The 25309-nt window shown below is 42.4% G+C and overlaps 1 protein-coding gene across 6 annotated transcripts in view; it reads right to left on the reverse strand.

Moving 5' to 3' along the window:
* Nucleotides 1-13569, reverse strand: part of ASPG (asparaginase) — a 44635-nt gene extending 31066 nt beyond the window's left edge. For 2 of the 6 annotated variants that reach the window (XR_010364172.1, XM_064423192.1), the window contains exons 1-6: nt 13246-13569; nt 8367-8496; nt 5682-5793; nt 2901-3026; nt 1361-1444; nt 174-300 (exon numbers count right to left, since the gene is read on the reverse strand). Coding sequence is in view for 4 of the 6 variants with exons in the window: in XM_064423192.1 (XP_064279262.1) it covers nt 174-300; nt 1361-1444; nt 2901-3026; nt 5682-5793; nt 8367-8496; nt 13246-13408 (742 nt within the window). In the remaining 2 variants the exon portion in view is untranslated. The remainder of the gene's footprint in view (nt 1-173; nt 301-1360; nt 1445-2900; nt 3027-5681; nt 5794-8366; nt 8497-13245) is intronic. The other 4 variants (XR_010364173.1, XM_064423190.1, XM_064423191.1 and 1 more) reach the window with 4 other exon arrangements.
* Nucleotides 13570-25309: the final 11740 nt, after the last annotated feature.

Consider the following 25309-nt stretch of genomic DNA (forward strand, 5'->3'; position numbering starts at 1 on the left):
CTTACTAATATTTAAACAGATTCAGAGCAGATGAAGCAAAGTCAAGCTACAGGACTTTCAAAGATATTTGACTTTAAAAACGACATTTCAACTACACAAGCACAGATTCTTTTCAGCTACAGTTCTATTACAGGCAGCATAAATTACATGGCTTAAGAGATGATGTTGCTTACTTGTAATATCAACCTCAGCATTTGCAAGTGGAGGCAGGTTAGGTGAGGAAAAGGCATTGAAACTCCCAGCATCCACCTTAGTCACCCTATTTCCCCTGTACAGTTTATTATAAAAATACAGGCACACCTGCAAGACAAGTAAAGAAACAGGTCTATGAATAAGCCAGTAATTAAAAGATGCAGTAGATAAATACTGTAGTCCGTCCTTTATAAAGTGTTTTCTAAATCTTTAAAGCAGCTCAGAGGCTAGTAGATGTTTACAAGTCTAACCCTTTCAAAAAGTGTTGGCATTTCTGTCACACATTGGTTTAAGAATTTAAGAACAAAATTAAGTTCAAGTTAAGACCTAACTAGTTTCATAATCCTCTGATGAGGCTTACTCTAGGAGACAGCAAATTTGCCTGAGTTCACTTCAGAGATGGAGGAAAGAAACAGTCTGAACTTTTTAATAAATTCATCAGTTATGTATAAATTCAGAGTCCAAAACATAAAAAAAGGCCTGGTGAAAATGAGGATAACTTCCAAGAGTTACCACACATAAATAATTATATTCCTTCTCAAATCTATTAAAGTTTGTCAATTTGAAGGAAAAGAGATACCTCAAAGCTGTTATCAGTTATGAAGATCTTGGCCAGTCAGTTGTTGCTGTTGTCTTACAAGAACTGGCTTTGGAAGCATGGCAGAAGTAAAATAAGGTGTAACCTGACCCATTTTTTCTCTGAGTTTTGAGCTGCACAGCACAAACAGCAGCGTACTGAGACTATGGAGGTACCTGCATGATCACTAGGTGTATCACTCTCAACACTTCAGTCTTCAGGAGCACAGCTAGAAGACACTACTACCAGTTCTATAGTGACTGGAGAAGTTCAAAGTAACATTCAGTTAAAAAACAGACTTACAAGTGTTTCAGATCCCACATACTTGCAAGAGAACCTCCAGTTTCATGTCTGCTGCAGCATACATTTCAGACTTGAGAGTCTTTCTAGATTGTGTACGGGCCAATGGAAGATGACCAATGTGAGAACAGCACGTGCTTTGCCATGCAAGCACTGTTACCTCAGTCGGAATCCATTCATCTTCCTGATTAAGTGCAATTCCTTACTGCCTACCGGATATTTAGTGAGTGTTTGTGTCCTGGCTAGAGGGAGAAATGCAGCTTCTCAGATGGTCTTGCCAGGCAAACAGACCTCGGGAATCACGAACTGCCCAGCCATCAGCAGTGCCCCCAGAAGGTTATCTCGGCCGTCATTCTGCAGCTCATAAATGGGCACCTGAAGAGCAGAGACTGGAATTACACCCTGGCCCTTATGTAGAGCCTACACAGCAGAAAAATTGAGTCCAGCTTATGCAATACAAATACATGAATAATTTATGCAACAATGATTTATGGCAAAAAAGTTTTCCTTCTTCACCCAAACTATTTTAGACTGCAGCAGATGGCAAGACTTCTCTCTCTGCTTAACAGAATTTTGTAATGTAAGTGCTTAAAAACTAATACAGAGATTTTTCTAATGTCATTAAGAATATTAACACTGGTTCAAAAATATAAAAACTAGCAACTAGGCATAGTTAAAAGTGACTGAGCATAGGAGAAGTGATGATAGAGAGAAAAAGCAACACCCCCAGAACATACAGAACTGTCACTACGGGCTTCAAAACAGCTCTCTTGCACCATCTTTCCTCACAGCATAGTAAAACTGAGCCAGCAGGTTATTACAGACAGAAAAGGGCAAGATTAAAAACAGAAATTTAGTCTGCTGAGTGATCATTTCCATGCCTTTTCAGACTGCTACTTTATTAAAAGAGAGTGCTTCTTTCAGCAATTATTAAAAAAGAAAATCACATGCTCCCTTGCTGGATCATATGTCAGATAGATCTCCAAGCAATAAAACCAAAAAGAAAGCAAAACCTTGACTGATGTATCACAACTAGGCTGCTCCATGTCAAGACAGCAAGTGGGAGCCTACTCCTTCCTAGACTTTTGTATTTTGACTTCAAATAGACCACATGTGAAAGGGAAGTTATGAGATTGGGGAGGGGAATTTTACAATGTGATGTTTCATCTTTCCTTTGTGATTAGAGCAGTATTTTACACTCAAGCAAGCTATTCTAGTAAGACAGCCCCTCCCCCTCAGACAATATGCAAAGGGCTGATCTCCAGCTAAGAGAATGAAAATTAATAAATGTAGTCTTTAGAGGAAAAAAACCAGACCATATTAGATGTTTTATGGAACAGAAATTATCAAAAATGCATCCAATGATTTACTTTTTTTAATTATAAAGAATGCAACAATGAGTAATGTAAGTTGAGATAACAGCTGATGAATTAAAAAATACTAAGCTTCAGGGCTTTTAAAGAAAAGAAGACAGCTGACAACCAGTGGCCACCTGAGGCTGGAAAAATGCTTCTCATATAAACCGATTAATACACAATGGCCAATGACAGGCTCTTATGTCTTTCTCTGAAGCATCTGGCACCAGCCATAATGAACTCCTGGTCTGATTTGGTAGAGTTGTGAAGTCATTAATGATAAAATTATGGGGCAGATCCTCAGCCAGTGAGCCATCATTTCTCACTCATTTCTGTTAGTGCTGTGACCATTCATCCTGGCCAGGGGCCTGTCCTGCACTGCTAAGCTGTACAGTGATAATCAGGATACAGCCACGTTCTGCATATAAAAAACAAAAATGAGGATTCCTGCTTCAAGTTCAAATTAATTTCCTTACCTGAGATCCTGTCAGAACAATAGTTTTGCCCAGGTTCTCACACATGAAGGACAGGGCTGAAGCTGTGTACGCCATAGTATCAGTACCGTGCAGGATCACAAAACCATCGTACTTCTCATAGTGCTCCTGCAGGTACAGAGACAGTTTTCACACTGTTAAGGAAATGCTGGCACCAGCAGGTGAGGTACACAGGGCATTACTTTCACTGATGCAGGCAATAGCACAATGCCTTGTAGGGTACTGCACACACAACTCCTCCTAAACTTACCCTGTTTCCAGTTTAAATACAATTAAGGGTTAATCGGACACTGGGCTCTAGAGCCAGTAATTCTGATTATGGAACAGGCAAAGAGATTCTTCTGTGTATACATATTAATGCAGCGTTTTTAAACCAGAAGACTCCTAATTAAGAAAAGCTTAGCAATGGCTTTAAACAGGAATGTTAACATATGCAAATTAGTCGTATAGTCTGATGTCTTGTTGCCGCTTTTACTTTAGGGATTACACCATTTAGAGGAACAGATTAGGCAAACCAGGGCTAGCATAATATAGGGGAAAAAACAATCCCTTTAATCCATGGCAGACAGGCAAACTTCCAGTGTCAGAGTGCCCTCTTCTGATGGAAAGGCATCCTTTCCACAGCAGAACCTGGGGGAGAGGCTTCTTGTTCATTAATGGACATTCATCTGATGATTTTTGAGAATGCCCTTACACTATCAGGCACATGCACTATCAAAATGAATTTTATAAAAATCTTAATCTTAATACAATTCCACACAAGAGGTGGGGTTTTTTTTTTAATGCAAAGCTATGAATCACACTCCTTATCCTGTGAGAATAGTTATCTGCTGGCTTTTGGAAGAAAAAGGAATCGGTTTAGCTACTTTAAGAATGATGGACATAGCAAACACTGCAGGGAGAGACACTAATGTCTCTGATGTAACTTGGTAACACAGAAAGGATTACACAGAACTCTAAGCAGATATATGAAGTGCCAGCATGGGGAGGAAAAAAGAGGTTTAAACAATATTTCTTTTTCATTACACTCCTCATGTTACACTAGGCACATACACTTGGCACCTCCTGATAATAAGGTCATGTCCAAACTCATTTGTAGGTTCCTACTTGTCCTTTTGCTATTTCTTCACTGATACTCATATCTGTCTACCTGTTGCTACTTACTGGAAGTTTCAGGGGGTTTCTGCTTACCTCTAACAAGTGAGCCAACACAACTGCCAGTGTTGCAAGGTCTTTCTGCAGGCCAAACACAATGTGATGCAAAAACTGTGCTGCAGCAATTCGCCAAGGCAGCAACAAGGTTACAAGAATGGCCAAGAAACAGCCACTTGTCCTCTCTAAATCAGTACACTCACAAGTACTTTCAGACTTATGAACCTTATCAGATGCAAAAGAACATAGTTTGGTTTAGGTTCATAATGGAAAAGATCAGGTTGCAAATTAAGGAGATATCCCACAGAAACATCTTGGAATGTTTTAGTCTGGAAAATCATCATGTAACAGCTGTGGCAGTCAAGTGTCCAAGATGAACACAAAGTGGCAGTGTCTGCACACAACCTGAAGAGTTGAAAAGCATTCCTTTTTTTGCCTTCTCAGCAATCTTCATTTGGATTACACAAACTGGGCATACAGAGAACCTGCGTACAAGGAAAAAACCCCACCTTTTTTTGTAATAAAAACTAATATGCTAATAAAGGGGAAAAAGTAAATTCTCTCCTTTTCAGCATGGGATTGCTGCCTTCTTTTGGCCCTGGGCTTTTCCCAGCTGCACCCCTGCTCCACCCTAGAGACTTCCCATGTACACACCAGCCCCATCTCTTCTTTGCCTGGGCAAGATGCATTTAATAGGACAAGCAACCTCCCAAGTTTGGTGGTTTCAGGATGCTGAACCTTCAGCATCATTCCCTGCATTGAAATGTTCACTTGCATTGCTAGAGTGTGGTGGAAGAAGGGAATTTACACTATAAAGCCCACTATCACAGAGTGGAAGAGCAGTATCTTCCTAGCCCCACAGTTATTTTTTTCTGTCAGCTATGTATGAATTCCTGGTGTGAAGCATTTGAAGTGTTTTGCAGTTTTGCAGTTTTTTAAAAAGCACACAGCTAGGTTCAGACAAGGGACAGGAGCACAGAAATGCTGATTTTTTTTCTTAATTCTAGAGAAGGATGTAATGAGTTTATCTATTTATGCAGAAATATCTAGGGCTTTAAACATTTTCCACTGTGGGAAACATAACCATGGCAGTATTTTTTTCTACTGGTTGCAAAGCTAAAGCTAGTCCAGTGCATGTATGCTCAGAGTAAGAAATGCATAAAGACATTAAATTATTTTCTATGTCAACAGCCAACTATTAAGCTATTTGAACATTCAAATGATGTGTAACTAAGCAACCTTCAGCTAAGTTACCCACACCTGAGGATTTTATTCAACATTTTTGGACAGTGAATTTAAGTCAATGTTTTAGGACATTTCAACCTACATATAACATACCTTATTCAATCACAGCTGCAAATTTATTTTATTGTATGGAATTATGGCATGGCTCATCGTTGGAAGAATGATGTAACTTTAAGGAGTTTACAACATTTTCAAATGAAATAGAAATTCTGCAAACTTTGCAAGCCACTAAATAAGGTACTTTACATTTAAAGAAACAAATACATATGTATAGTGCTACTGAATTGTTTTATCTTCCTAAGTATACCAGATATACTGCTGGTTTTGTCTAAGTGAAAAATGAATTCTTATCCCACATCACTGTACCTCAAGTTTCTTTGCAATTTTGGCCCAGTCATCTGGTGTCATGTTGGAAGAGTCAAGCAGTGGCGAGAGCTCAAGGATTGTGTAAAAAATTCTCTTGTTTTGCTTGGAGAGACTATGAAGAAAGAGAATTGGAAAAAAAAAAATCTTAGCATTAATATCAACTCATCACTTCTGATTTTTTTCTTTAAATCATTAGTTTTCACACTTTTCCTCCCCATCCCCCAAATCTAGGTGAAAAATATCTTAAATCTGGAAATTAAATTCCAAGTTTAGAAGTTCATCACTTGATGTGGTTTAAAGCATAAATACCTAAATTTAATTTAATAACAAATACAACTTGGGAGGCAGACATGGGTGGTTTCTGGGCAGTGAGTGCACATTGCTGGTTCATGTGCAGCCTCTCATCCACCAGCACCCCCAAGTCCTTCTGGGCAGGGCTGTTCTCTATCTGTTCATCCCCAGCCTGGATGGATGCCAGGGTTGCCCTGACCCAGGTGCAGCACCAGCACATGGTCTTGTCAAACCTCATGAGATTCACATGGTCCAGTTCTGGAGCTTGCCCAGGTCCCTCTGGATGGCATCCCACTCTTCAGGTGTGTCAACAGCACCACTTATCTTGATGTCATCTACAATTTGCTGAGGCTGCTCTCAATCCCTCCATCCATGTCATTAATGGAGATATTAAATACCACTGGTCCCAGTATAGACCCCTGAGAAACACCACTTGTCCCTGATGTCCATCATGATTCTGAATCATTGACCACCACCTTCTGGCTGTAACCATCCAATCAATTCCTCATGCACTGAACAGTCCCACCCATCAAATCCATCCCTCTCTAATTTAGAGAGAAGGATGTTGTAGGGGACCATGTCAAAAGTTTCACAGAACTCCCAGTAAAGCTGTGCTAGCTGAAATCACCTTCCTGTCCTCCATGTGCCTTAGCAGAGCTTCTAGAAAGATCTGTTTCATGACTTTCCCAGGCACGGAGGGGAGGTTGACAGATCAATGAATCCCATAATCTTCTTTTCTATCCTTTTTGAAGCTGGGTACAGTATTTCCCTTTTTCAAGTCACCTGAGACTTCTAACAAAATCTGTAGACTCATTCCCCTTATGAAGCCTCTAAAACTGCTGGGTACAGCAGAGAGAGCATTTAAACAACGTGTTTACACTGACATCCTGTACATAAGAAGTCAGACTTCACATGAAAAACTGCCTTGCTGGATATCACATTTGCACATGCTAAGAGTAACTTTGGAAGTCAGCTGAAAATCTGTGACAAGAAAGCTCTCCTGAGAATGTGCTGTTTAAATAAAACATGACATCCTGATACCAGAAACCAGCCCTGTCTTCAACTTCTGATGCCTCTCTGTAAAAAGAGATCATGTCATTCCTCTTACATTGATGTTACACACTGATATACAAAGTTCACATAATTTTCTCCCCTCAGAAACTCACAATATTTCTCAACCACCTAGTTAAAATATCACTTGGCTAGCACAAAAGACAAGATGGCAAATTGCCACAACTAACTTCCAGAAACAGCACCCAGCAGTGCCAGAAAACAAGACAAGTTTAGTTTTTAAACCTCAGGTTTTTTTGATGTGAATGATTGTTTTAAGCTTTTCTGGTTTTCAGGGAATGTGCTAGGAGAAGTATATTTAGGAATCATATGGGTGTATTAGTGTAGTTTTGTTATGTTTATAATCCCTTAAGTATTTAAAAGTAATTCAAGCACTGTGTCATAATAGAGCTCCATTTTTCTTAGGGTAAGCATCATATTTAACACAAACTGTATATTCATATAAATACTACTGCACCAGGTGTCCATTAGTTTTGCCCTTTACTTCTTTTCCTGCTATCTGCCTTTCAAGTGGTTACTTTTAAAAGTTTTATAGAGACCTCAATACAAAGCAGAAAAAAATTCATAAACCTTTTATTTTCTTTGAATATACTAGTTTTCTCCTTAAGGATTACTGGATATCCTTTTTCACTCATATAGAAAACCAGCTATGGTCCCATTTATTTTTGAACAACTGTGTAAAATCATCCTTTGTGCAAAGTTAGCACATTTACAGTGGTACAGTTATTCATCACAGTTAGGGAATATTTCATATTATCATACTGCCCTCTAAATAAAACCTATAAGCTTATTAACCATTGCCCAGCAGTTAAGAAGCAATGCAGATTAATTATAAGCCCATTGCTTATTATCATAATGTTGCATAAATTTGGGAAAACAATCAGCTTTTAGGGCTTTTAAAAACAGAAGGCCTGCAGAATTAAAACATAAGGCCTATTCAGAGATGCATTAATTACATGCTACTTTTTCAGACATACGCTGAAGAAAATTCACATAGAGCTGTATATAGTTTTCAAAGTTTGTGTAGAATACTTGTATGTTTGCACAGCAGCAAATTAATATACAAAAAAAAAAATCCAGGAATAGACTGCCCAGAATGTTTACTTGCCTAATTTAAAAGTTATTTCTCAGGCAGTTCTAAGGAACTTCATTGCAAATATATCCAAACACATATTTTCTATCACATCAAACATGGTGGACTTTTTTTCTTTTAAACTAATATAAGCATTTTTGCTAATCTCATTATAGATCCTTCATGTCAAATGTCTAGAGATGTAATTACCTGAAAAAGAACAAGACACTTCCTAGCCCTTCTGTACTTACGGGAGCACCAGTGTGTTCTCTGGGAATTCATGGCAGTTGTTCAGTTTTGTTTCCCGGGCATACGCCTCATCGTGCAGCATCGGCATCGTTTTCAAACTGCTTACTAATTTATTGGCCTCAGGAGCAAGCCCTTAAAAACAAAGGATGAAGGAAGTAACTAAAGGAGCAGGGATGGAAAGGAGTGGCATGGTAAGGAGGGAAATAGACAAGTTACACAGCAGTTTGCCCATCCTTCCAAATTAAACCGTCTATTGCCAGTTTAAAACCATGAAACATGAACATACCTAATAAATACTCATCCAGTTATTCTTTTCTTGACTTGAAATAAATCTTTTATTTAAGAGAAATAATGTTTCAAATCTCCTCCACATCAAACATTTGTGCCTTTTATCTATTTTTCATTGTTGCTTGTCTGCAAATACTTATCAGAAGCAGAGACAGGAAGCCAATTTGTAACTGTAGCAGAAAGCTACCATTCTCTTTCACATTTGCCAAAGCTATTACTACTACTACTACTACTACTTAGTAATAGTAGTAGAAGACTTAAAAAGCACCCAGTTGTGATATATACTAGGTACTTTCCACTAGCAGGTTTAGGACTGAACATCTGAACTGACAAAAGCTTAAAAGTTGCCTAAACCTCTGAATAGAAAACATTGAAAGCATGCATGCATCTCAAATTCTGCTCTCCCTCTCCCTGCCCGTGATGGGGTCTGTCTGTGGCAGGGACCTTAAAACAGCTGCTGTTTAAACTAGCTTAAGAACATGTTTAGTGTTTGGTGGACCTGCAGGTGTCCTGGTTGCAACCAGGTATTTCAAAGGGAATCCACATGTTGTTCTCTGTTAGCCAGAAAGGCACCCAATGCTGTGATGTTACAGTCCTCAGCATCACAGAACTGAGTTCACCTGTGAACCCAACCTGCAACTCATCTCCCAATACCCTGCTTCAGGAATGATAGTGACAGTTCTGCCATCCAGAATCAGAAGCCTCCCTGGTTTCCTGAAGTCTGACTTCTTGAGACAGTTTTCTTACAAGGAACTTCCTTCTGGACTTCAAGATTTTACTGTCAAGTTCAGTTTAATCTCAGTGTTTCATATCACCTGTTTATATGGCAAACAAACCATTAAACCTCATTATTCTACTTCTGTTAGTTCTAGTTATTTCTAATTTGAAGCCAGGAAATTCTATTCTATTTCCTACTTCTGTTTATTTAAACATGATTCTCATCCAAGTTAGCACCTCTAATTATTTTTGGTTCACCTTAAAACAGCAAGGTTTATTTCAAATACTCAAAACCCAGAGAATATTTTCAATAGTATTCCTAGCTTTTTCCATTTACTTTCCAAGCTGATGGAAAAATCCTTAAGAACTCCCTGATCTCCCTCCTGGCTTGCCTTAAATTAAGAGGGAGGCCTCTTCATAGCCAACTTCCTCACAGGACAGCAACAGCATTTGAGTGGATTTCTTTGGACTACTGCCAGAATACTTTGTTTTACAAAATATACTTAAAACACTTTCAAGCCTTGGATGTTTCATTCATTCAGCTATAATCCCTGCTTCTCCTATTAAGGATGTTCCTAGCTTAGTCACAAATGGCCACTTCTGCCGTGCCTGGGCATTGAGTCATTTTGGCTCAGAAATGTAGCCCCAGTTTCAAGTGTTTCCTGGGTGTTTTCTGATTATTCTTCTGCTTGTCCAGTGCTCATCTTGCTCTGAATATTGACAGTGGAGTCGACTGCTTATTTTTTGTAGGTGCCACAGGAACTGGAGAGCTGATGTACATTAATGTTCTTTAATCCTTTCTCTATAAACAGCAGTTCCTCATCTCTTAATCACAAATCTGTCAGGATTTTTCTGTAATTGCTTGCACTGAATGTAAGCCTTTTTTTAAGGCATTCTGCAGATGTATCCAAGATGACCCACTTACAACCTAGACAGCATCCACATCCAGCAGTGATTTCTGCTTTACAGCTTCAGAGGCCAAAATGGGGGAACTCAACTGCAATGGTTTTAAGAACGCTTCTACTTTACTACACATGGAAAACAGCTTTTGTGAGCCAGGCTTGTTGACCAAGTATGTGAAACATACCCCTGCAGAGAAGAGGCAGGCTGTGTGACTTGTCCAAATAGCTGTCATCAACTGCTGTCCTGTCCCTTGTCAGCTGGCCAGCCCTGGCAGCACAGAGCAGGTGGACAAAGGCAGAATGGCAAACAGGCACCTGTGGCCAGGGAGTACAATCATGGTTTTGTCTCACCTACACAGGACTCTGCTTTTCACTCTGCTGCTACAGATAACACAGTTACAGCTACCTGCCAAACAAGATATCCTGCAACCTGTGCTGCTGCAAAGAACAGGGAGCAAAAATATTAACTGGAGCAGCTATGTTACCTGGAGCTTTCAGAAGGGAGGTACAAAGATTTCAAACAGGAAAAGGTTTGGACTACAGCAGCCAGTCCTTTGGCAATCTAGAATGTCTAAAAAGGCACATAAATAAACTAAGATACCTGACTATTCCAAGATGGGTAATCTTTCTAAGGGTGTTTACCTTAGTTCTACTTGGATTTTTTGGGGTTTTTTTTCTTATTACAGGTAAAAGTTAGGAAAGAGACCTAGCCCATGTGCCCAAGGAAAAGATCTTCCAGAAGGCACCAGCACAAACTTGATGGAAAGATCATTATCACCTCACTCTGGAGTGCAGTAAGGTTCTTTTTCTGAAATGAGCTACTGATAAGCCAAAAGAAACTAATGTAGGAGGAAATAAGTAGGAGTAAGAAACTTTAAAAATGCACTGAAGTGGCTTGACAGCAGAAACATGAATACTCAGAGTCTGCACCTAAGTCTGGTTGTCATCCAAGTCACATAAACTGAAACAGTCTATTCCTCCTGTGAAACTGACTCCTGCACAGGTAATGTAGGTGTGCAGAAACTCCAGCAAAAATTTCCAAGACATGCTGGAGTTGCCAGATTAGCTACTCCTCTTCACCATGCTTGAAGTAAAACACTTGTAGTTCTAGGAAGGGTTGTAAACAGGCACTTTCCATCCACTGATAAATAAAAGAAATGAGCATGTATTGTATCTTCCCTTGAAGCATGCTGCCTTTCCCATGCCCTTTCACTAGCTTCTGTCTGAACACTAAAGACTGCCAAATATTCTGAAAGAGGTACTTTGGCTGCTCTGCAGCTAGATGTGGGTATGAAAAGCAGGTCAAACCCCCCCACAGGATGCAGCAAGTCAGCATCATTGGATTATAACTGTTAGATTGTTTGCACATGCTGTAATGATTGACACTTGTTAAGCAAAAGAAAAAAAAACAAGATGAGAAGAGTTTATAAAGTTCATTCATAAAAGAACGTGTTTATAATTTCTTCAATTAAAAGAGGCATTTAGAAAGCTGAGGCAATAAAAGTAGGAAATTGTTTTAGTATAAACAATGCAAACTGAGAAAGGCAAGTCAGCACACGGCTTTGAAATACGGACTTTTTTTACAACTTTGACAGATTGAAAACAAAGATGACAGCCATAAAAAACAAAGAACACCTTATAGCATCTTTACTAAATAATAGGGATTAGCCATCACCGTCTCCTGAGGAGAAAGGACATGTCTTTGAAAAAAATCAAGTCTAGGAAGCTCCAAGGTGAAGCCCCAAGTGTTTTAATCCTACCATAAGAAGCTGAGACAGTGTTTCAGGCAGCAGCACAAAATTCTGTAGTTGGGATCACAAGTACCCATGCTTTTGAATCTAGACAGACACTTCCAAGCTGTGGAAGTTCTGGGATGCTCCACTGCCTTCCAACGAGGAAAGAAACTAAACATGTACTCATCAAAATTGGACTGTTTCCCTCTCACTCCCACTCCTTACGTTACCTTTTTGTTTCCCTTTAATCCAACGCTGGCAAGCACACAGCCCTACAGCAAGTCAGACCTGACTGAAATCCATTTTTTCCCCAGACACACTAATGGGTTGATATTTTTCGTATCCCTTGGGATCTGTGCCCACTGAGTGATGATCGAGGGGTGCTTAGGTGCCACTCCAACCCACTGCTGGACTGGGGGCCTATGGAGGTGTCAGGTGAGTTTGGGAACCCATCTGCTGACATTTAGGGGCACCTAAAAACATACACCTGTAGGTACCTAAGAAGCCTTCAGATAAAATGCAGACTTTATACTAACACACCTCAGTGCTCAGTTTTGGATGTAAACTGCTGGGAGGGAGAGAGTTTGGCATATCTAGTTAGTATCTAGTTTGGGATATCTATCCAGTCTCCCTCGGTAAGGTAAGGCAAGGCAGAACTCTTCAGTGATTTCATGAAAGAAGGCAAGAGCTGGTGGGAGAGGAGCAGCAACCTGTCCCAAGACTGCCACCGCATCCGATCTCGCTCATCCCGACACCTGGCAGCTGCCACACTCGCATCCGCGGCGCCTGCCAGGTCACCACTGGAAAATCCTCGTCACGGCCGCCAGCCCCAGCGGCCCACGCTCTTCCCAGCAGGAATGCCAGGCACACGCTCCCTGGGGAGCCGGTGACAGTGGCTCATTTAGGCTAAAAACAGCCAGCATGACTAGCGCAGCTACGTTGGTTTCGTTTTCAGTGCGCGAGGTAGGGCAGAAAGGACTGGCGCTGCAGGAAACACGTTGTCCCCTGCCAAAAGCCGCTGCCGCTCGCCGTGACGCTCACAAGGATGCCCATCAGCTGAGCTACCGGGTGGACCAGCTGACGGGAGCCGGGGATTACAGGGAGCCGCTCACGGCAGCGACGCCGCAGCGCAAACCGCGCCGGCTCCCCGCGGTCGCGCCCAGCCGCGGCAGCCCCGGCCGAAACCCGCGGCCAGCCCCGCTCCCCGCGGCCACCGCGACACCCCCGCCGCCGGCCCTCACCCTTGACGTCCTGCACCATGCCGATGGTGCCGCCCGTGTTGATGACCAGCACCCGCGCCTCGGCCTTGGCGGAGGAGGCCGGGGGGCAGCCGGGGCGCTCCTGGGGCCGGGCCCCGGCCAGGGCTCTGAGCAGGGAGCGCGGCTGTCCCGCCGCCACCTCCATCCCGCGCCGCAGGATCCGCTACCTCCTGGCCGCCCGGACAACGGGGAGTTTTAAGGGGCGGGAGGGCGGCGGCGGGGCCGCCCCTTCCCGCTGCCCCGGGGGCGGGGAGAGCCGCCGTGCCTGCCCGCCCGAGCGCGGGGAGCGCCGTGAGGGGCAGCGGCCGTGAGGGGAGCGGGGCCGCGGCCGGGCAGCCCCGGCACCGCCCCCTGCACTTTGCGCTGCGGGCAGCGCCCGCCCGGGCGCACGCCAAAGCCCTTCATGCTTGAGGGAGAAGCCCAGAGCAGCGGCGCGTTCTGGGCCCGGGGAGGAGAGGGGGGACACAGGGCTCAGGGTCAGCCCGGCGAGAACACATCTTTTTATTTCATCTTTTCCCTTCATGGGGAAGAAGGTGGGAACTGCTCCTGCTTGCCTGGCCTCAGAGGCGACTCCTGCCTACCCAGCGTCTCCCAGAACAGGCAGCGTGGCACGGGCAGCACCCCGGCCCCCTCCATTCCAGCGTTCTAATCTGCACCCTCAGCTTCCATCCAGACGGATTCTTTTGAGGATCGGGCAGGAGATCAGCTGTGAGGGGGCTGAAGTTGTTTTCAAGGAAATCTGATGAATCTTTAGGTCTGTCGTCATAAGATTGGTTATTACTGGCTATCTGTAAAGTAAAATCAGCAAAGCAACGGGCTAAAACGCAATGAGCCAGTTCCTGCTCAGAAGCTGCAGGAGCTGAGAAGCAGCTGCTGCACGAGCACCTTGAGGCCAAACGTGTCACTGAGTTACTCGGGACGACAGAGGAAGAGCATACTTCCTGTGGGAACGTGCTAGAGTTGTTTTGGCTCCTGCTCATACGAACTTAATTTGTACCCTGCACTGCACCTTCTAAATGAAATGTAACTCGCTTTCAAGGTAAAAATAGGGATTGCGGGATGATCCAAGCAATTTCTTCTATTTTCAATTTCTATGACTCCAGCAGAAATAAATTTTATGTTCTCCCCCCAAACTGTCAATCTCTCTCTTGGTCTGAGTGGCCCAAAACGTGGCACAGAACTCCAGATGTGGTCCCACAAGTGCCGAGTAGAGGGCAGTAATCATTCCCCTGTTGTCTGCTGGCTGTAATTGTCCTGCTAGTGCAGCCCAGCCTTCGCTTCCATCACTGCAAGGACCCTTGGCTGCCTCATACATGACTTGTCCATAGGACCCCCAAACCCTTTTTGCACAGCTGCTACTTACATTTTTTTTATCTATACTGTAGGCTATTGAACAAAACCCAGCAGTGTCTGAAGGAAGAAACAATCTGTGCAGTAACTCCAGCAGCTCGAGTACACTGTGTGTTATTGACACATCCACAACAAAATTTTCTAAGTAAACAAATACTGTGGATCTGCTGCAGGGAAACACTTTTTTCAAAAGAATAAAAAATTACATCTAATTCCTGTTATGTATCAAAGAAAGACATTCCACTTCATACATTTCTAGCACAGATCTCAAAGCTCAGATCTTCATTCATTGTACTCTTTTCCCTGTGCTACTCAGAGTAAAAAAAGTAATCAAGATCACATGAAAAGAATGTGATGAAGAGTTTTAAACTCTACAGAAAGGTCATTTTAGGTTCTGCAGGACTCCCTCCAGAAAGAACAAAACTGAAGTTCTATTTGAGTAGGATTACTAGAGTTGTTCAGAAATTTAACACTTTCTTTCACAGAATAATCAGCTTTTGAAAATGTTTCTGACCAAAAAAAGTTATTTTCCTTTCTTTTAAACATTACACACTGTTGATTTATTTTAGTTTTTTTCAATAAAAAATATTTTTTCATTTTAAAAAATCAAAACTGTATGCTATTAACTGCATACACCTAATAATCACATTGTATGTTAGAATACAGAATTCTGAATGGCCTCCTTGGATTAGAGAAGTGATGCCAAGTAAATTACACAATGATGTCCAGAAATTACTCATTGCACAAACAGAAGGGTGAAGAACAAAAGACCAAGTGGTACCACTTCCAGAGAAACCAGTAACAGAATTAATAGGAATAACACTTGAATAAGAGATACTAACAATAAAAAAAGAAACAGTGGAGACGCCCAGAGAGCAACACATGCACTTCCCTGGAATGATGCAACAGGCAACATCACCCAAGGGCAGGGAATTCAAGCTTAGAATTCATTTCCAGAGAAGAACTGATTAAATTGTTTCTAACTGCTCAACAACAGAGCCAGGCTGTGCATCTCAGAACATCAGCTGGGAAGCAACAAAAGTACTTCTGAAAATGTAACTGGCAAAGATACATCCAAATAAATTATTTCCTTGCAAGCAGAGAAGAATGGTGGCCTTGGATGACTTAATGGACATGAGTTCTGGACTTGCTGCAATTTTAAAGCAGGAAGTTTTGGAACGAGAATAGCAAAGTGGCATTTAACAGAGCAAGGTGGTATTCAACATTCTGTACCTCACAGCATCCCATACATGAGAAGGAACATTGATGGCACTCATTGGAAAGAGTTTCTGCCCTCACAGCTGGTTTGCTCAGGTCTTCACACCTGGATACCAGCCCTACAGTCTGTCAGCATGATGTTTCTGATGTATTTAACTGATGTTCATGAAGGCAATGGATTCTCCACATCTGCTGAATGAGCTTAGGCCTCCTTTAAAGAATTCAGTGTGAATTTCTAGACCAGTGGAAAGAGCAGCAAGAAAGCAGTAGAGCAAGGCAGAAGAAAACCTGTTTCCTCTTTTCCTCTGCCTGCTGCAGGTAGAATAATTCTGCTTTAAACAAGATAAATCATGTACATACATCAAGATGGGAGGGAATATCATCTACCTGGGAGAGCATCTGGGAGCTGGAATGGTTTTTGGATGTGCTGTAGGTAGATGGTGGTAGAAGATAATGTTTGAATACAGAGGAGTGTTGAAGATGGGGAAGATGATGAAAAACAAAGAAAGCTGTAAGAAAGTATCACTTGGTTCCTGAGCTGGTGCTTGAAAGAGGTGAAGGGCAGAGGAAGGTCAGGATTGGGCAGAGACTGACCATGTAGCAAAGCTTCAAGGCTCTGCTTATGGCCTTCATCATTAAGGGCCACCCACAAAGCATTATGGATGAGGCTGAGAGAGGAGCTGGGGAACAGAAATGAAACTGTTGAGCATCTCAGGAGAGGGAGGCTGTTCCAAGGCACACAGTGCCTGGAGTGCCCAGACTCCTTTGGACCTTCAGCCTCTGTCTCTCCTTTTCAGAGTGCCAGCAACCTACACCCAGTGTCTGTGAGCTGTGCCAGCTGACAGCCCCTGTGCACAGAGGTTGCCAAAAGATGAGGAGAATGTCAACCCCAGTTCCTCGACTGATTCTTGGTAGTGCTGCAGAGCACTTGCTCTCTTCTTCCAGGAGAATCACATTGTCAGGATGTGTCAGCAAAAGGGAAAAGGATATAATACAGTTGGGAAATTCACAATTCCTTCCCCAAAAAGTGTGTGTGTAGGGATTAGGGTGCTTTCAACGAACCCTGCTGAGCTGTGGCCACTTGCCTTATGGCTGCCGTGCTCTCTGCAGGGAGTGCAAGCGGGGAAATCAGGGTGAGAGTGCATGTCAGTGTGAAGTGATCCATTTCCAGAGAAAACACAACTGTCCTCCTTGAGCTGGGTGGAATTTCAGGAGGTACAGATGAGTGCATGTAGATACTGCTTTGACCTTTCCTAGCAGTGTTGTGTTGCTGTTGGATCTATTCCAAAACTTGCCCGTAGATTTTACAAGAGCTTTTGTTTAGAGTGCAAAGAATTACCAGGAAAAGGAAGGCCAGAGCTGGAATTTGAGTAATGAAGGGATGGTGACTTGATGGGCCACAGAGAGAGCAGTCCCAGCAGGCTCTGCCTTGCTTGACCTCTGGTCAGGTGTCCCAGGCTTATTTACAGTGACCACCTCCTGCTGCTGAACTCTGACATGCCCAGAGTGAGGACTGGGTGAGACAAAGGGCTCTTAAAGAGTCACACAGAACTGACTGAATGAACAGAACTGTCTTGGAGAAACTACAGCAAAGCTGCAGCTTGCTAACCAGAGGTGAGACCCTCTTCTCTAAAACCAAAATCTTCCCTCTTGTTTCTCTAAAACAAGTCTTCTCCAGGATTTATGGAATTTGTTTGATCTTGAGAAAGGAAAACACTGTTGTGTGTGACCAATTGTGAGATCTCTCACAACTAGCTGCTATCTCAAAATCAAGTCCAACACACAGTCTTCCTGCATGCATTCTGGAAACTGGTGAACTGTTACTTACGTTTTTTCACAACAGCTGAGGTGACTGCCTAGCTAGATCATCCATCAAAAATAATGAACCTCTTAAGAAACCTCCATGTATTTTTTCACCCATTTTTGAGGATCACCTTCTCTGATCTCAAAAACTGTCCCTTCCAACAAGGAAGAGATCAAGCAGAGGTAGGAGGCCTGCATGGATGAACAAGGAAGTCCAGGTAAGAATTAAGCATAAAAAGTGTTCAAGAGGTGGAAGAAAGGACAGGTGTCCCAGGAGGAATTTAGAGATAGTCAGAATATGCAGGTATGTTGTTATGAAAGGCAAGGCCCACCTGAAATTGAATTTACAGAGGGATATGAAGGTTCAACAAGAAAGGTTTCTAAGGTAAATAAGCAGCCAAAGGGTGGCTAGGGAAAAGGCGGGGCCAAGGCAGGACACTTGGTGACAAAGGACATGGGAAGGCTGACAATGCCGCCTTGGTCTCAGTCTTTACTGGTTGTATTTGCCTTTAGGAATCCCAGGCACTTGAGGCCATGGTAGGATGCAAGGCAATGAAGACTTCCTGTCACTGGAGAAGGATCAGGTTAGGGAATATTTAAATAAACCAGACCCTGACAAATCCCTGGAACCTGATGGGTGGCACTCACAAGAGCTGAGGGAAGCGGTTGGTGGAATTTGAGGACACTTGATAACCTTTGAAAGGTTATGGCAATCAGAGGAGAGGAAGAAAGCAAATGTCACTTCTAGCTTCAAGAATAGGAAGAAGGATGAGGAGATGGAAAACTAGAGGCTGGTCAGCCTCACCTCAGTCCCTGGAGGTAGTGGAACAAATAGATTTGGAAGCTATTTCCATACGAAGGTCAAACAGGAAGTCAGGAATAGTCACCACTGATTTATCACACTTGATCAACCTGCCAGCCTTCTCTGACTATGCAACTGGCTCAGTGGTGAGGAGAGAGCAGTGTTAATATCTAATCAAGATATTAGGTCTTTGGACTGGAAAGATAGCCAAGCAACATTTTACTTGATACACTCAACTAAAATGGCTAATTTGTAATTTTTTTTTTTTGGCAGTTACATGCCTCAGAGGAAAGATTAATCTTTTTACTGAATTCAGTTACCTAGAAGACAGATATCTAGTTGCAAAAAATTAGTTTAGTAATTAGTGGTTAATAATAATAATGTAATAACAATCAGAGTTTCCTGACAGGCATGGTGCACATCCAGCATGCAGAACAGCTGACCATGAGCTAAAAAAGTACTTATGTTTTTGTTTGATTTTAGGGGTTTTTCTAGTTCTTCTGGTTTGATCTGCTGGCAGAGAATACAGGTGAGAGTTCATGCTGTGCCAAAAGTTTCTCAGCCATCTCAGAGATGGCAATGGCATGGAGGTATTTCTGTGTTAAAAGGAGGCAGTGAATCCACTGAAATTGCATTTCTGACACAGGTGTCAAATTTCACAGAAACATTCAATTGCTGAAACACCAGTGCAAATGCTGAGACAAATGCTAACAGGACATGAAGTGGTACCAGAATTAGGAGATGGGCCATTTCACAAGAGAGGCTGGCCACCCCTGCTTTTCTTCAGGCTTCAGATTGTTAATCCTTGCCATTTTCTAGTTCTGCCAGGAAACTGAGGGTTGGGCACTGTGCAGCCCTGATGACCATTCTGGAACAGGGAAATCACATCTCAAAGCTGGCTGTGTTGGTTGTGGAGGCCTTGTGACCATGTGACCAAAAAATGATCCCATCTCAGCCTTGGAATTGTAGCTCTAGAGAAACCACCCATGACACAAAACATGCCATTGAGATGAAACAAAACATGCCACTGCAGACCAGGCAAGCCAAGAGCAGCAGTGAAGTGACTCAGCAAGGAGAAATTTCCAGTCACCTCTCCTTCACCTCTGGGGTGTGAGCTGGCAACAGACCCTGCACCCGGTGCTCAGGAGCACAGTGTGACACCAGGCTGTAGGCACTGGCAAGGGCAGGCTGAGGATGGCCTCAGGCAAAGTAAGAGAAGTGATCTGGCACCAAGGGAAAACACCACTGGAAGAAGGCAGTGTACATGAGCACCAAAGCGCAGGAGCCTCAGGCCACATGGAGACTGCAGGCAAGATAAACTTGGAATACAGTTTAAGGCTTTAGAAAATGAAACAAAACTTATAAAACCCATCCTGGCATACAAGTAGGAAACAAGACTGCTGTGAGCCACACACCAGCTTATCAACAGGAAGCAAGGGTGGAGGACAGAAACCTGCAGACTGATGAGTCAAAACAGTGCACCTGCAGTACTTCTAGCCCAAGAGGAAGGTCCACATGTGTGAAACTTGCAATAGATTTTGAACAGCAGGTCAGAAATATATTTCTTAGAGTTTTCCTAGCAGTCTGTTGGCCAAGCTGCACTAGCAAACTTACCTGCAGTGAGGTGGTTTGGAGTAGACACTGCTCTCCACAGGGGAAGAGTTTCCATCCACTCAGGTCTACATCACTGACCCACCGGTGCTGACCCCACCTGGATGATTTTTGGGATTGTCTTTTATTCAACACCACTCCCCCAAAAAATAAGAATGCTGTAGCTCCTGGCCTCTTTCCTTGGTTCTGCAGCCTGCTTAGCTCACAATTCACTCATCAACTCCACAACTAACTGGCTGCTGTGCCCTTGGGCACAATGATCTCACCTTGCTGATGTTCTTCCTCCCTGCTCTGGGGAAATCACACCCAATGAACAGACTGGGAGGCAGTGTTCCTTTTCTTCTATTCATAGCTGTCTTAATCACACTTTTTATTCTTCCCTGTGTGGTGTTCATCATGCTGGTTCATGAGTTTCTTAGCTCATCAATTCTGCATGCTGTTCAAACTCAGTCAAAATACCAACCTAAATAACTCAATGTACTGGCTGAGCTTAAGTTACAATAACAATTATTAGAACAATATGACAGCCATCACACCAAGCTGTTAAGAACTATGAAGAAGCAGGGAGCCAGAAAGTTGTTTTGCTGCTCTGAGATCTCCTCGCTTGTTTAGCAAGTAATTTTTAAACCATCTTGTATCTCACAAATTCTCTGAAACAGAAGGTGTGCATTGTCAAATGTGGCTTCTTTGCTATATCCAAGGGAATGATAAGAACCTTCCTACGAACTGCAATAAAAGCAGAATTGCTAATTTCAAGTTCTCTCCTACCTCACATCAATTTTTCCTGACACTAAATGATAGAAAATCACATGGCAGCCACCTTTGTAGTGTAGTCATAGACAAATTTCCCTCAGCCTCTAACATTCTTTGAATATCCACGAGAAAACCGAACAAGCCAAAGGTAATTTTTCTGTAAATGCCCACTAGTGCCAAAAGCCTCTCCAGCCCAAAGGTTCCTTTTTATCCAATCCTATAAACCACTAATCCACAAAAAGCTAAAATGTAGAACATCTCCTTTTAATCTCCATCACTAAATAAAAAAGAACAAGATAACTGAAGACCATGTCCAGTACCTCAAATACTTGACCATTCTGACCAAGTCTGCTACTATCAGATCACATTACATGCATCAAACAGTAATGCATATGGTGGGATTGCACAGGTAATCCTTCTTGTGTTTAGAGAGACTGTAAAGAAAAATTTATATAAGTATTTTATTGCCAACTATAGACATTTAACTGCTTTTTGGAGTAGGTAATGTGGCCCTAAATCATTATCTTCCCATGTTTCAAAAAACTTTGTGGTAGTTTTTTCAATTACTTCAGACAAAAACTAGTTCAGATTATATTAAAACTAGTTATTGAAATAATCCTGACCTGGGAAAGCTTTCATCAAAAGGGAGCCAACTCAAGCTGACTGTAGGTCAATACTTGCATGAAATAAATACAGGAGCTGTGTGAAACTGCCCTAGAAGAGCTAAATTAAATGTAATTGTATTTATAATTGTCAAATAATCACATGAGACTATATTGTTATGGCAGAGAAAGAGGGAAAAATTTAAGAACTGTCTCAGTTCAAATAAATTGAAAAAGAGTAACTTGAAAACTGGCTGCAGTAAAATTAAGACAACAATTTGCATTTTAATATGAAAATAAAGATAATAACATGAGGAAATGTTTTTTCACACATAAGCACAGCAGAAGTATACAAGAAAGAAGTCTTCTCCCTTCTGATTCCAGTCTGGGACATGATGCTTTACAACATTGTTACTGCACACCCATCTCTATCTAGATGGATTGCTCTGCTGTTGTCTCTGTCCTTCAGCTGAAAGCATCCATTTGAAATATGAAATGTTCCTTCCAGAAGCACTCACATACCCTCTGGAAGCTCCCAAGATACCACAGACTGTGCTTCCCTTCCTCGTCCTGCAGCACCGACATCCTATGGAGCATCACTACAAATGCATTAGCTTCAGAAACCACTCCAATTTTAGGAATTGCCATCAACAGCAATCCCCGTGTTTTTCCCAGAGCATTTTCTACCTCCTTCTCCTTCATAAATAAAATTCAAGCAGTATCTATTCCTTAGAGAACATGTAAAATAATCAGATATAAAGTGTGTCTGTTCAATTCCCATCTTACCTGGCAGTTGGGCAGGAGGAGGGTGTTTGCACAACCGTTGTCAAGACCAAGTGAAAGTTCAAGACAGAGCTAACATCTTCAACTGGAGAGGAACTCCCTGCAGCTATGTTCTGTGATCTCTTGAAATATGTGGAAGATACTGTCTGTATCAAGAATTTTAATAAAATCTTATCTACTTTCCTGTCTTTTAATGTGGCCTTTCTGTCCTTATTAAAGACAGATGAAGAAAACCCCAGATACATATGTATCCTCTGTGCTGGTCCTGATTATACACCCTAGATTTTTGCTATTAACAGACCAAAAGAGAAGAGCTAGCTTTGTAAATGTTGAAATACTGCCAACAGCTGTACCCTTCCTTCTTCAAGCAGATGGAGAAAGGCACCCCTGGGTGCTGTATGCTCTGTGTAGGAAGAAAACAAAACGAGAAAAGAGAAATACTTAAAACTCCTCCATGGTTCTCCACATGGCATGAAGAACAAATACAGGAGGGGCAAAGAAAAAACCACCACCCTGAGTGGCCCAGAGAGAAAACAAGTTTCATAAGCATGATGTGACAAAGTCATGAACTCATCTCACCATGAGTGAAGAAATTTTGATTACAGTTTTTCAGAGGAAAAAGCAGCCTCTGCACTTTTTGGAGCACAGAATGAAACGAATGCCAGCATTTCAACCACACACTTCACCTCCCTCCTTCCCCTGAACCAAGGAGCAACCCCACTTCCTTCTTTCCCAAGGGTGCCTCCCTGTGAGGGAGGGAATTGCAGGGGTGAAGCAGTGAAGCCATGACCCCTCAGGACAGCTCATGGTGTGTGCAGCTCACCTCAACCCCCTGCCCTCTCACCAGTCTGATGGCAGAGCCAGCAGTGAGCATCAGTAACCCCTCACTGAGCACCAGCACCCAAGCTCAGCCCTCTGGCCCCTTGCCTTGGGATCAAGAAACATCCACAAACTCATCCATGTGCCAAGAAACAACTGCCAGGATTTCCCCATCACTCACAGCCATGCTAAGGGGGTGACTCCCCTCCCTTGAAGGGGGATCTCTAGGAAGGTCCTGTCCTCATCCTGCAGCTCTCTCAGCAGAGGGAACAGTCACCTCTGTTCCCCAAGGCATTTAAGTCATAGATCTGGGAGATTAGACAGACACTCCTGGAGCTTGAGTGAAAGCTAAATATAGGAGCATCAGACAGGGATGACAAATACACCTACCCATGTAGCTCAGTGACTAAGAAAAGAGCAATTTATCTTCCTACAGACTCACCAGATCAGCTCAGAGCTTGCCTCTTCTCTCAACTATCCTTTGGAGGATTAATGTATATCTCATCTTTGCCTCAGGCTTCTTTAATTTATTTACCTCTTTGGAGTTTCATCTGCTTTTCTCAAGGTTCTTCTACAGAAAGAAACTCCAAATCAAACTATACACTGATGGTGAGTTTTTAATTTTTCTGTTCAGTTCTATCCCTTTCTAGGTAGATAAACCCTGCTCTGTTTTACTCTTGTCCTTGACAAAAATGCCAACAACTTGGCAAGATCAGTGTAACTCCTGCACAGTCTATGCCAACACCTGTATCCCAGTTTAAACCATGATCCATAATTTATCCTGATTCATGTGGCTGTTTTTCTAACACCTCCATGTAGTCTGGCATTGAATTTAACCTGTTGAGACTGCAGTCACTGTGGCCTATAACGTCACCATCCCTTCATTACTCAAATTCCAGCTCTGGCCTTCCTTTTCCTGGTAATTCAATTCTCTTTGCACTGTAAAATGCATTGGGGTAAGGTTCCAGAACAGGTAGCTCAAAAACAGCACAACACTGCTAGGAAAGGTCAAAGCAGTATCTACATGCACGCATCTGTACCTCCTAAAATTCCACCCAGCTAAAGGAGGACAGTTGTGTTTTCTCTGGAAATGGATCACTTCACACTGACATGCACTCTCACCCTGATTTCCCCGCTTGCACTCCCTGCAGAGAGCACGGCAACCACAGGGCAAGTGGCCAGAGGCTCAGCAGGGTTCATTGAAAGCACCCTAATCCCTACACACACACTTTTGGGGAAGGAATTGTGAAAATCCCAACTGTATTATATCCTTTTCCCTTTTGCTGACACATCCTGACAAGGTGATTCTCCTGGAAGAAGAGAGCAAGTGCTCTGCAGCACTACCAAGAATCAGTTAAGGAACCACAGGTGACCTTCTCTGAAAAATATTCTGTAACAATATTTTCCACCTGTCATAAGGAAACACTTTGGCAAGGACAAAAATAAACATTCTTTCATTATATTTTCTGAGGTTCTAGAATTCAGTAAGATAAGGAGTTCAAGTTCCTAAATTTTAACAGTTATTAAAGCATCTGCCTTCCTTGCAGTTCCAGTTAATTCTTTTATTTGTTTAAATATTTGTTTCCACCAGAGCCCATGGCAGTAAATTCCAAAATTAATTACATGGAAATGGCAAAAAATCTCCTTTTGATTTAAAACTGCTATCAGGTATCATTGCACCTGTGGAGGGAATTATAAGTAATAGTCAGTGCACATTGTTTCAGATTCACCTGTCAGTAGAGTTTGTCACTTAATCATTACTATTGGAGGAATTTAAGAGCATTAATCTGGTAATTTATAGGTTTAAGTATTTCCACCTTAAGCTCAATGAAGAAATACAGTAAATTATGGTAACTGAAGTCTCATTCTGCTCAATGCTGGTGAGCACCTGGTGATAAAGCAAATCTTGACAAGCAGTCGTGGCCTTTTTTCTTATGGAAGCAGCCCCCAAAAGGCACAAATCTGAGTGGGATCAGGTTCACAGCCACAACGATGCTGCTACTTTACAATACTTCTTTCTCCAGTATGACATACTATTACCTTTTGAGAGGAAATCCTTAAACTTGTTCAAGTGACTTTGCAATGCTGTTGAAGCCTAAATCAAACAATAAAATACAGCAGCTCCTTTTTAAATGTTAGTACTGTATATATCCATCTGCCAATAAACATCACCCAGCAAGGCTGACTTGAAGGATGCTGAGCTTCCTTCAGGGCTGCTCTGTCCTGAATCACAGCAGCCCCCACCTGGTGGCAGCACAGTCACACACACAGACCCATACATGGGAGAAACAGAGCTTTAAATTAA

This window comes from Passer domesticus, chromosome 6 (assembly GCF_036417665.1).
Source record: "Passer domesticus isolate bPasDom1 chromosome 6, bPasDom1.hap1, whole genome shotgun sequence".
Classification (NCBI taxonomy): Eukaryota; Metazoa; Chordata; class Aves; order Passeriformes; family Passeridae; genus Passer; species Passer domesticus.